The sequence below is a fragment of the Megascapheus bottae genome, chromosome 34 (genome assembly GCF_031878675.1).
Source record: "Megascapheus bottae isolate mThoBot1 chromosome 34, mThoBot2.hap1, whole genome shotgun sequence".
NCBI lineage: Eukaryota > Metazoa > Chordata > Mammalia > Rodentia > Geomyidae > Megascapheus > Megascapheus bottae.
In genome coordinates, this window is record NC_143542.1 from 3,399,639 (window position 1) to 3,410,284 (window position 10,646).

General features: G+C 56.2%; 1 protein-coding gene across 2 annotated transcripts; it reads left to right on the forward strand.

The window, feature by feature from the left end:
• Window positions 1-1,445: 1,445 nt before the first annotated feature.
• Window positions 1,446-10,434, forward strand: Nptx2 (neuronal pentraxin 2). Of its 2 annotated transcripts, none has more exons than XM_090324085.1 (5): window positions 1,446-1,975; window positions 3,531-3,747; window positions 7,116-7,360; window positions 8,939-9,118; window positions 9,747-10,434. In XM_090324085.1, the coding sequence occupies exons 1-5, from the start codon at window positions 1,559-1,561 to the stop codon at window positions 9,972-9,974; spliced, it is 1,287 nt and encodes a 428-aa protein (XP_090180211.1). In that variant the 5' UTR covers window positions 1,446-1,558; the 3' UTR covers window positions 9,975-10,434. The 2 variants fall into 2 exon arrangements, with proteins under 2 accessions (XP_090180211.1, XP_090180212.1); XM_090324086.1 differs by having other exon boundaries at window positions 9,719-9,982.
• Window positions 10,435-10,646: the final 212 nt, after the last annotated feature.

The window sequence follows — 10,646 nt, forward strand, 5'->3', positions numbered from 1 at the left end:
ACAACATACAAGCCCTGAGCTCAAGCCCCAGCATTCTCCCCGCACCCCGCCTATTTCTTGGTGATAGAAGCCAGCAAAGACCCTACTTCACTACCCACTCCCCTCCTAGATGCGTTTCCTCTTAAGGTTTAGTCTTACCTGAACTGAATCACTCTTCCTCTGCTGCGAACAGGGTGTAGGTCCAGGTTTCCCCGGATCTAGTTTTTACCCTTGAAGCTATTTTCCTGAATAGAACTTTTCATAGAATTGAGCCACAGTGTCCTTGAAAACCTCCCAACTTATTTACATAACGGAAGCTATTGTTTGAAGTGCAAAGCAGGTCAGATTTGGTTTCCAGAGATTAATCACTGCAGCCTATTTTATATTATCATAATAATTTCATTTATTTTGATACAATTTGTTTTCAGAATCAACCCTCAGCTTCCAAGGCCCAAATGACAAATCCATTTGTTTCTGGTTAGAATGAATAATGTGATTAATGACCTTGCAACAAGATTTCTTTAAAAACTGAGGCGAGAAAGGGAGGGGGGAAAAAAGAAAAAAGAAGAAAAAGTTCCTTTTCTTTCTTTCTTTTTCTCTTTTAATGTACAGCAAACCAGTTCAACTAGGCATCAAATCACTCTCAACTTGTTTGCAAACTACAGTTGAGGTTTTGTAACCATTCTGCTCCCCCCTTTATTATTATTATTTTTTTGGGGGGAAGGTGTGTGTTTCTGTATATGATCTGCTCTTCCCAAGAATCTGAGGACAGAGGTCTCCAGCTGGGGAGGTGGGCATCATGGGACCCTCACCAACAAGGTCAGCGCACAGGGGGTTGCTCAGGGGGTCTTGGCATAAAGGTCAGTTGTGGGAGGGGCGGCCACGTGACCGGCCCCCCACTTTCGGCTGGAATTGGGGCGGGGGGTGGGTGGGGAGGAGTGAAGAGAGAGCTTGGACTAGCACATTCTCTCCCGTGCTCTGGGACCAGGGATAGGAGGACCCACGTGGGCGATCAGGGCTGTGCATCCATGCTGCGGCTCCCTCCCGCCTCCAGAAATGACGAACCCGCGCGGGGGTGGCTCGTTCCGGCGACCCGGGTTCGAATCCCGCCGGGGGTGGTGGCTCTTCTTTGGAAAGTGGGGTTCCCGTGCCGGAAGTCCTCAGCCACTCTGCAGGTACCTCAGGGCAACGCTTCCCAGGGCAGAACGGCAGGTTTGCACCCCAACCCTCCCTTTCGGGGCGCCTCGGCCGCCCCAGTGCTCGTGTCTCAGGCTCCAACCCACGCGCCCGCCCAGCGGCCCCAGAGCCGTGAGAAACGCCCCCGCCACGCCCTCCGCGTGACGCGCGCCGGGACGGACCAATCACAGCTCTCGGCGCGCGCCCCACCTGCCTCAGGCCACGCCCCCTCCGCTTAAGAAAGGGCGCGCGGGCCGAGCCTTGTCCAGTGCGCCGCGCGGAGCGGACGGAGCTGCTGAGCGGCCGAGGGCGGCGCTCGTTCCCGCGGTGCCCTCGTCTCCGCGCGCCCCGACGGTACCCAGACGGCGTCCATCCGGGCTGCGGTGAGCCCAGAGGCGGCGAGATGTGGGCGCTGCTGGCCGCCGGCGCGGCGCTGGTCGTGGTCACCGGGGCGCAGGACCACCCGGTGCCCGGCAGCCGCTTCGTGTGCACCGCGCTGCCCCCGGAGGCGACGGGGCTCGGCTGCCCTCTGCCCGCGATGCCCATGCAGGGCGGCGCGCTGAGCCCCGAGGAGGAGCTGCGGGCGGCCGTGCTGCAGCTGAGGGAGACGGTGGTGCAGCAGAAGGAGACGCTGGGCGCCCAGCGCGAGGCCATCCGCGAGCTGACGGGCAAGCTGGCGCGCTGCGAGGGGCTGGCGGGCGGCCGGGCGCGGGGCTCGGGCAAGGACACCATGGGCGACCTGCCGCGGGACCCCGGCCACGTCGTCGAGCAGCTCGGCCGCTCGCTGCAGACGCTCAAGGACCGGCTGGAGAGCCTGGAGGTAGCGCCGCGCCGGAGTGGGGGGGGGGAAGGGGGGCGGGAGGAGGTGGTCGTGGGGGGGGGGACGGGCCCACCTGGACGGGAGCCATCGCCCGAGGGGTGAGCTCAATTTGGGGGAGTCCCGATCCTGCTCTGGATCTCGCTTGCGTCGCACACCTTCCGCCCTCCTGGGGTGTCCTTCTTGGGTGCAAAGGGTTAAATCTCTTACTTTTTGCGCCTTGGGATAGATTCGTGGTGAACTTCCCACGGCCCTTCCAGTCCTCGGGATAGGAAGTCAAGTGCAAAACCCCCAGTCACCCGGCAGCCTCTTTCCATTTTCTGAAAAAAATTTAAAAAAAAAAAATCTTCCTCCAGCGTGCCCGAGCCGGGGCGCGTGGGGTGGCCCGCGCCCCAGCGCGCCTTTGTCAGGGTCAGGTTTGGGCGGTAGAGGAGAGGTCCGAGCAATGTAGAGTTGGGGGACCCGAGCGGAAAGGGGGTCAACCGATGACCTCAGGGTTTGCACCCAAACCAGATTTCACGTTAACTTCGCTGGGGCTGCACCGTGGTGGGGGTGCATCCGGGAGGGGGAACCTCCCCTGGCACCCCCCACTCCCCCTCCTCGATGGATGTGTGTTCCTGGGAACTTAGAGAGAGAGAAAAAATCCAGAGATTTCCATCTCTCCTTTCCATCCCTGTGGATGGCATGGAAATTCCTAGTTCCCCCCATCCGCCCCCCCCCAAAAAAGTAAGTAGAGGCAGGAGCCGGTTTAAAGAAAAGTACAGGTGGTGGCTGCTGAATTCCTGAGGGGTTCTCTGGGCTCGCAGGGCGTGAGTACTGTAGCTCCCCAGTCCTGTGTCTCCCCCCACCACCACCATGAATCATTACGATTACTAACAGCTCACATTGCTCCCCCAGTACCGAGTGTGAATCTTCGCCCTGGCCTCGGTGAATCCATGGGGGAGGGAGGGGAAGGGAGGGACGCTTGTTTTCTGCAATTTAAGAATTTGGAACGCTGGGGGGGTCAGGAGCCCAGGAGCAGTGGGGAAAGTAATTAAGAAGCAAAGCTTAGGTAGCTGTCCTAAAATCCAAGCTTTCTGGGGTTTGGACTAAGCCCTGTTTTATTCTGCTCCCCCCTCCCCCCTTTTTTTTTCCACCAGTAATTTCTCTGCAAGCAGAGTTATCTTTGTGCCATTCTGCAGCCAGGGGAGACGGTGTTTCCTTTCTAGATAAAAGCTGTCCAGGCTTGAGTACCATTGACTCACACTGTAAAAAAAAAAAAAAAAAATTAAAGTCCTGTTTCAGTCTTTCTCTGACCTAGAATTACATACAGGTTGGTTAGAATGTATACTTTTTTTTTTTTAAAGTAAGAAGAGAAAAGTGGAGCTTTTAATAGGGCAAAAATGAGTTTCACATACTGCAGCAGACGCATTCTTGCCTGGCTTTGAAATCCTACTCCCCTCTGCCCCCATCCATGACAAGCTCCCCTTTGAGGCTCGCGCCATGGGATCCCTGTGCGCAGGGGTCCCCGGAGCTCGGAGCCACGGGGGGGGGTCACGACATCTGCGCCCCTCGACAGCTCCAGCTCCGCGCCAACGTGTCCAGCGCCGGCCTGCCGGGCGACGTGCGGGAGGCGCTCCAGCGGCGGCTGGGGGAGCTGGAGCGGCAGCTGCTCCGCAAGGTGGCCGAGCTGGAGGACGAGAAGTCGCTGCTGCACAACGAGACGTCTGCTCACCGGCAGAGGACCGAGAGCACGCTGAACGCGCTTATGCACCGGGTCAGCGAGCTGGAGCGGGGTACGTGCGGGTCCAGCCCGGCTGGTGACAGACACTGCCCAAGGTCCCAGCGGGAATCAGCCCTCCCCACCACCCCTGGCAGAGCCCAGGACCTCAGGGTGACAGGGTGACAGCCTGATCCGACCTGACCCCCGGCCTCCCCTGCGGCTCCCCCTCAGCCCTCCCTCCACTCACCCTCACCCCAGGTGCTGTGACTCTGCCTCTTCCCTGTCTTCTAGGGTGGGGGGGGGGCTCTCCCCAGGGATGCAGAGAGGTCAGGTGTCCTAGATAAGGCTGGGCACTGAAATTCTAGCTATTCAGAGGGCTGAGATCTGAGGATTGCAGTTAGAAGCCCGCCCAGGGAAGACAAATCTGAGACTCTTCTTTCCAATTAACCAGGAAAAAAAAAAAAAGCCTGAAGTGGGGCTGTGGCTCCAATGGTAGAGTGCTAGCCTTGAGTGACAAAGCCAAGCCAGAGTGGGAGGCCCGAGGCCCTGAGTTCAAGCTCCAGTACTGGCACATGTGCACCCCCCACACACACACACAGAGCAAATGCCCTACATACTTCAGATTACAGTACCAGCTTCCAGTCCATTGGGTGGCCTGGGTGTGAGGCTTTCTGCTTGCTGGAAGTGAGTACCGGATTCTAACCTCACATATACCAGGTGGACAAGGCAATTTCTAAGGACCCAGTTTCAGTTGCTAGCAGCTTGTCCTCTGGCATGGCTGAGGCGGCCCCAAAGGAGAAGGGTGTGGGGTACACATCCCCCCATCACAGTTCTTTTTCATCCCTGCCCTCCTCACAAAACAGTGAGCCTGGCTGCCTGTGTGGCTCAGATGCCTCCATGTCTGAAACTTTCCTCTCTCTTCTGGGATGATGTCAGGAGACTCGTTAGCTGGCACCGCCCCCCCCCAGGGGTAGAGCAGAGGCCACAGAGGCCTGAGCCACCTGACAGGAGGGAAGGGCAGTGTGGAGCCACAGGTGAGAGTGGATCCTGCCACCAGCCTCCCCACAGTGGACCATGGGGACAGGCACGCTGCCTTTACTTGCTGTCTTGAGAAGAATTGCCAGAGAGCTCTGCCAGGGCCACTGAAGGAAGCACTGAGGCCATGTTGCTGGGAGACACACTCAGAAAAGTCATGTTGACTCAAGGACCATGCCTAGTGGCCCACAGCCATAATCCTGGCTACTTGAGAGATGGCAGGATGTTTGGAGGGGAGCGTGGGGGGCATTATCTGTCTTAACTATTAAGATGGGTATGGCAGGCCCGGGGTTTGGCCTAGTGGTTAAAGTGCTTGCCTAGCATGCATGAAGACCCGGGTTCGATTCCTCGGTACCACATACATAGAAAAAAGCCGGAAGTGGTGCTGAGGCTCAAGTGGTAGAGCTCTAGCCTTGAGAAAGTCCAAGGACAGTGCTCAGGCCCTGAGCTCAAGCCCAGGACTGGCAAAAAAAAAAAAAAAGATGGGTATGGCAGCTCATGCTTATAATCCCTGTCCCTCTGGAAGTGGAGATTGCAAAGGACGAAGGCTAGCCTGCCTGTTGGGCTCAAGAGATAGAGTGTCTACCTAGCAAATACCAGGCTCTGTGTTCAATCCCCAATACCAGAACTGTGGGGACAAGGGCCATTTTCTTCCTTGCCTAGGACTTTTCTGTTTGGCAAGGGACATCAAGTGCCCAGTGTGCCTGCACACACACACACACACACACAGTGTGCTCTTAGAAACATCTGCTTGAGCCCAGATGTGAGCCTCAGCCATGCAGCAATTGGGGGCGCTTGAGGGGTCTCAGCCTGGCTGGGGGCTGGCTAGGGGCTGCTGAAATTCTGAAATCTGAACAGACTAGATTTCCTCTTCCCTTCTTCCTCTCCGCTCCTCTACTTCTCTTCTTCCCCCTCTTCTCTTTCCCCCCTCCCCCTTCCTGGCCTCAGTCCTTCCTTCTTTAGGCTCCTCTGCCACCCACAGTTTCTGATTTATTGGCCAGGCCTTTTAATTCCTTAATTGGTTCTAACTAAGTTTCCTCTGAACCTCCAAGCTGTTTTATTTAAATAAAAGACTGTCAGGGTGTGGCCTGCTTCGCTGCCCCTTCCATCCCAGCTCTAATTAAGCCTATCTGTTGTCACCAAGCTAACAATATTATCGACACTGAGCTTTATTGAATTGGCAAGCCTGCCCACTGGCAGGTGTGCAAGCCATCTTCTTATTAGGTAACGATGTCTTCAATAGGAACAGGGCCATTTGCTACTCGGAAGCTCGGCCTTAGGGTTCTCTGGCCATGCTGTCCTTTATCTGTGTGACCTTGAGCTTAGGCACCTCATTTGTGCAATCTGGAAGATTGGGAAAGGGTTCTGGTTCTTCCTTCTTTTTCCTTTTTCTTTCCTCTTCCCTCCTCTCTTTCTCCCCCTCCTCTTTCTCTTTCTCCCTCCCTCCCTTTCTCCTTCCCTTCTTCCTTGTCTTCTTTCTTGGGTTTAACTCCAAGCCTTGCTTTTGCTGGGCAAGTGCTCTTTCCACCTGAGCCACATCTCCACTCTTGGCTTTTAGTTTTCTACTCAAATAGAGTCTTGGGCTTTGTCCCCACTTGCCTTGGGCCTTGATCCTTCTGTCTTGGCTTCCTGAGCAGCTGGGTTTACTGGTAGGTACCACCAAGCTTGTTTTTGAGATGGTGTCTCACTTTTCTTGGGCCTCAAACTGAGATCCTCCTGTCCCTAGGATTAGAGCTGTGAAACGTCCTGCCCAACCTAATGGGTGGATAGGTAGGGGAGGTCACTGCTTTTACTTTGGTCTGCCCTGGTCTTTTGAATGAGGGGGCAGGTGAGGGCAAAGGCCCCAGCCCTTTTCACTCTAGGTTATCCTTCAAATAAGAATCTTGAATTTTTTGCCTAGGGGCTTCAGATCACAATCACCCTACTTAAGCCTCTGGCATAGCGTACCACCATACCCAGCTTGAATATTGAAATGGTGGCCTTGAACTTCAGTCCTCCTGTCTCAGCCTCCTAAGTAGCTAGGATCACAGGCATGCACCACCCTATCTGGCCTTCTTATTTTTCTGTCTTACACAGTGGAGCTGGTTCGTTGCACACAGATTGTTCCTTTTCTCTCTCACCACCCATCTTTCTGCTGGTAGCTGAGGTTTTCATCTCCATTCCTAGCAGGAATCCCTGCGGAACCTGCCCTCCTTTACCTGCCTGCCACCCAAGCGCATGGAAGCTTCTGGAAGGCAGGGCTGTCTCGTGGACTGCTCGATTAGATTTAGCACTTGGAAGAGTGGTGAGATGTAATGGGTGCTCTGTCCCCCTGGGGTCTGTCTGACAGAGGGGTCTTGGTGAACTCTGCCAGCCAAGTTGGAAGATTGAACATACCAGGGTCCCCTCCCCCTCCGTTTTCTCCAGGTAACAGTGCATTCAAGTCCCCAGATGCGTTCAAGGTGTCCCTTCCACTCCGCACCAACTACCTGTATGGGAAGATCAAGAAGACGCTGCCCGAGCTATACGCCTTCACCATCTGCCTGTGGCTGCGGTCCAGTGCCTCACCAGGCATCGGCACCCCGTTCTCCTATGCTGTGCCCGGGCAGGCCAATGAGATCGTGCTGATCGAGTGGGGAAACAACCCCATTGAGCTGCTCATTAACGACAAGGTGAGGCCCTGATGTTGAAGAAGTGGCCACCACAAGTCCAGCGCCTGACTGCCCTTGACCACACTGCAGCCCCACCTGGAGTCGTTCCTGGAGCAGGAACCTTGTTCGTGGGGAGTTGGCATCAACATGGCAGGGATAGTAGTGTTCTGAGCCCGGCCCACCCTAGGCAGGGGGCTAGGATGGAGTCAGCAGCAGGCCACAGAGCTCCAAGCGGTGAGCCGGACCCAGAAGCAGCAGAGGATCCAGGACCCAGCACACTAATTGAGGCAGGAGACTGCCATCTGCCAGGATAGCAGTACAAGGAGCCAAACTGCCCCTTGCACAAGGGTGTGTGTAAGAGACTTCAGGGCACATTTTTCCTGAGGAGTCATGTGTGTTGAGATGTAATTTCTATATGGTTGAAATTTATTTATATATTTATTTTTGAGACAGGATCCTGGCTATGTAGCCCAGGCTGGCCTCAAACTCATAATTCTCCTCCCAATTGCTGAGATTAGAGGCAGCTACTACTCAGCCTGAAATTTAATGTATGTTTTAGCCAGTTTTCACAAATGTATGTAGCTGTGTCACCACCATTAGAATAAAAACATAGGTCACACACATAAACACATACACACACACCAAGTCCCTCACTGACCCTCAAAGTCAACCCCAGTCTTTTCCCTGAACTTCTAATTTCAGGATGTTCCAGAATGGATTGCCCTTTTTAATAGTGTTCAGGAGTGTAGTCTCCTCAAACGTTCAGCGGGGAGACCTTCCAAGAGTCCCTACATCAAAACTTTCCTTCTAGCTGAGTGTAGTGCTTTCTGTTTGTCATCTCGGCATGGGGGGTGGCTGGGATAGGAGGATTAACAGCCTCAAGAAAACCTGGGCCTGACAGGGCACAGTGGCTCACGCCTGTCATCCTAGCTGCTCAGGAGGCTGAGATCTGAGGATCAGAGTTCAAAACCAGCCCGGGCACAAAAGGACCTGAGACTCTTATCTCCAATTAACCTCTAGAAAATGGAAAGTGGGGCTGTGGCTTAAGGGTAGAGTGGTAGCCTTGAGCTGAAGAGCTCAGGGACAGCGCCCAGGCTGAGTTCAAGACCTATGACCAACCCCACCCCCCCAAAAAAAGATAACCTGGGCCTGAAGACAACCAGAGACCTTATTAAAAAGGAAAAAAAATGGGGGGGGGGGGAGGATAGGGAAGGCTAAACCAAGCTTCCCTTCTACAGTCCATCTGGGCACAGCCAAGTAATTGGCTGGCATGGGTCACGTGACTCCCCCCAATCTGTCCCAGGTGGTCTTGGTTTAATGGGGACTCGTGGGAGCTGCATGCAGGACCAGAGCCTTGTTTTCCTCTGCACCTGGCCTCTGGGGAACACCTGATTCCGGGGAGGGAGGCTGCGGGTTGCTAGGGGACCTGGAGGCCTTGGCGTGTGTGTGCAGGCCAGGTGCGTGTGCGCATGCGTCCCGCCCACTTCCGCTTCCGGTTTCGGAGATTTTTTTTCCCGCCCACTTCCGCTTCCGGTCTCGGGGATTTCCCCGCCCCCCCCTCCCTCGTGAGGTCTTCAACCGCCATGTGTTTGGCCCCAGGTCGCCCAGCTGCCCCTGTTCGTCAGCGACGGCAAATGGCACCACATCTGTGTGACCTGGACGACGAGGGACGGCCTGTGGGAGGCGTTCCAGGACGGGGAGAAGCTGGGCACCGGGGAAAACCTGGCGCCCTGGCACCCCATCAAGCCCGGGGGCGTGCTCATCCTCGGGCAGGAGCAGGTGGGTGTCGGGGTCCCCCGTGGGCTGCACTCGCGCCCCCTGCCCCCGGGCCGGCCACTGTGGCCCCTGGCAGCCTCCCCGAGGGTGAGTTGGAGACTATCCTGACGCAGGACGCCATCTGCCAGGGTCCTGGCCGTCGGGGCGCTGGCCGGGCCTGGGGCAGGGATGCTGGGTCAGGAATCTTCTAGAAGCTACATCCTGGGGGTGGGGGTGGGATCTTGATCCCGGTCCCCAGGCAAGAGCAGGAAAGTTCCGGGCTGTTCCGACAGTAGGGAGAGGTGAGAAAACAGAAGCTGCCATGAAGCTGATGCTTGCACCTGGGTGGGTGGGGAGGCTGGCAGGGGTGACGGGAAATGAGCCTGTGCTAGAAGTTTAAACGTGGAAAGATGGGGCGGGGGGTGCGGTTGAGTTGTCTTCATTCTAAGAGGCCATCTGGATTCAAGAGAGCCAGCTTCGGACATGTATGTCTCTCCAGCCTCAGTTTCTCCTGTAGGAGATGGGTGATTTTAAGCAGATCAGTTAAGAGTCAGGCCTAGCCATCACTCCCCCACCCTCCCTGAAGAATGAAGAGCTTTGTGATGAGCCTCCCCCCCCCTGAAGAGGGTGTGTCCCCGTCTCCATTTCCCAGGACACCGTGGGGGGCAGGTTCGATGCCACACAAGCATTTGTGGGAGAGCTCAGCCAGTTCAACATCTGGGACCGCGTCCTGCGCGCACAAGAAATCATCAACATCGCCAACTGCTCCACCAACATGCCCGGCAACGTCATCCCCTGGGTGGATAACAACGTCCACGTGTTTGGGGGGGCTTCCAAGTGGCCTGTGGAGACGTGTGAGGAGCGGCTCCTGGACTTGTAGCACCCCAGGGTCCCCAAAGGCCAGGCTCAGTCAGTCCTGGTGGGGGTGGGGGGTGGGGGTGTGCCAGGCCACTCCCAATCCTGATAGAAACTGTGAAACCTCTCACCCCACTGGCGGGGTGGGACCCCAGAGTTCGTTGTGGGAACTTTTAACACTGAGGCTGGATGACAGCCTCGGCCACCAGCTCATTCCTTCCCATGGTTTGGGAATTAGGTTTGGAAGCGGGGGGCAGTGCCAGCCTCCTCTAGGAGGAAGCCCCCAGCCTCAAGCGGGTCAGCAGCTGGCCACCTGCCGGAAGTAGATTGAAGCCCTCAAGCTTCTCTTCCCCACACACCTCTGTAAATGCTAGTGCAGCCCTGCCCTGCCCTTGCTGTCTTGATCTTTGGTGTTCTGTGTATGCCCCCTGTCTGCCCCCTTTTGTGGTCCTGGGCCTTGCGGTGTCCTGTAGAGCACATCGTCCCTGTCCCTGCAGCCCACCAGGCACAGGCTGTGTGGGAAACAGTGTGCAGAAGGACCCGCCCTGGCTGCCCTGTATCCTGTTGCCTTTATGTCTTGAGCATGTGACAGTGTGGGAGAGCAGAAGAGGAGCCCCCCCCCCATGTGGAGAACCCAGGAATCTCCCAGAAGGGCAGTGGCAGATGCCCCCCTTCCTCTGACCCGCTCTCCCTCAGA

What these genes read in the sequence shown, in the direction of transcription:
- Nptx2 (XM_090324085.1), top strand. Translation starts at nt 1,559, where the DNA reads ATGTGGGCGCTGCTGGCCGCCGGCGCGGCGCTGGTCGTGGTCACCGGG. An exon ending in ACCGGCTGGAGAGCCTGGAG is followed by an intron (nt 1,976 to 3,530) that starts GTAGCGCCGCGC and finishes GCCCCTCGACAG; the next exon opens with CTCCAGCTCCGCGCCAACGT. An exon ending in TCATCCTCGGGCAGGAGCAG is followed by an intron (nt 9,119 to 9,746) that starts GTGGGTGTCGGG and finishes TCCATTTCCCAG; the next exon opens with GACACCGTGGGGGGCAGGTT.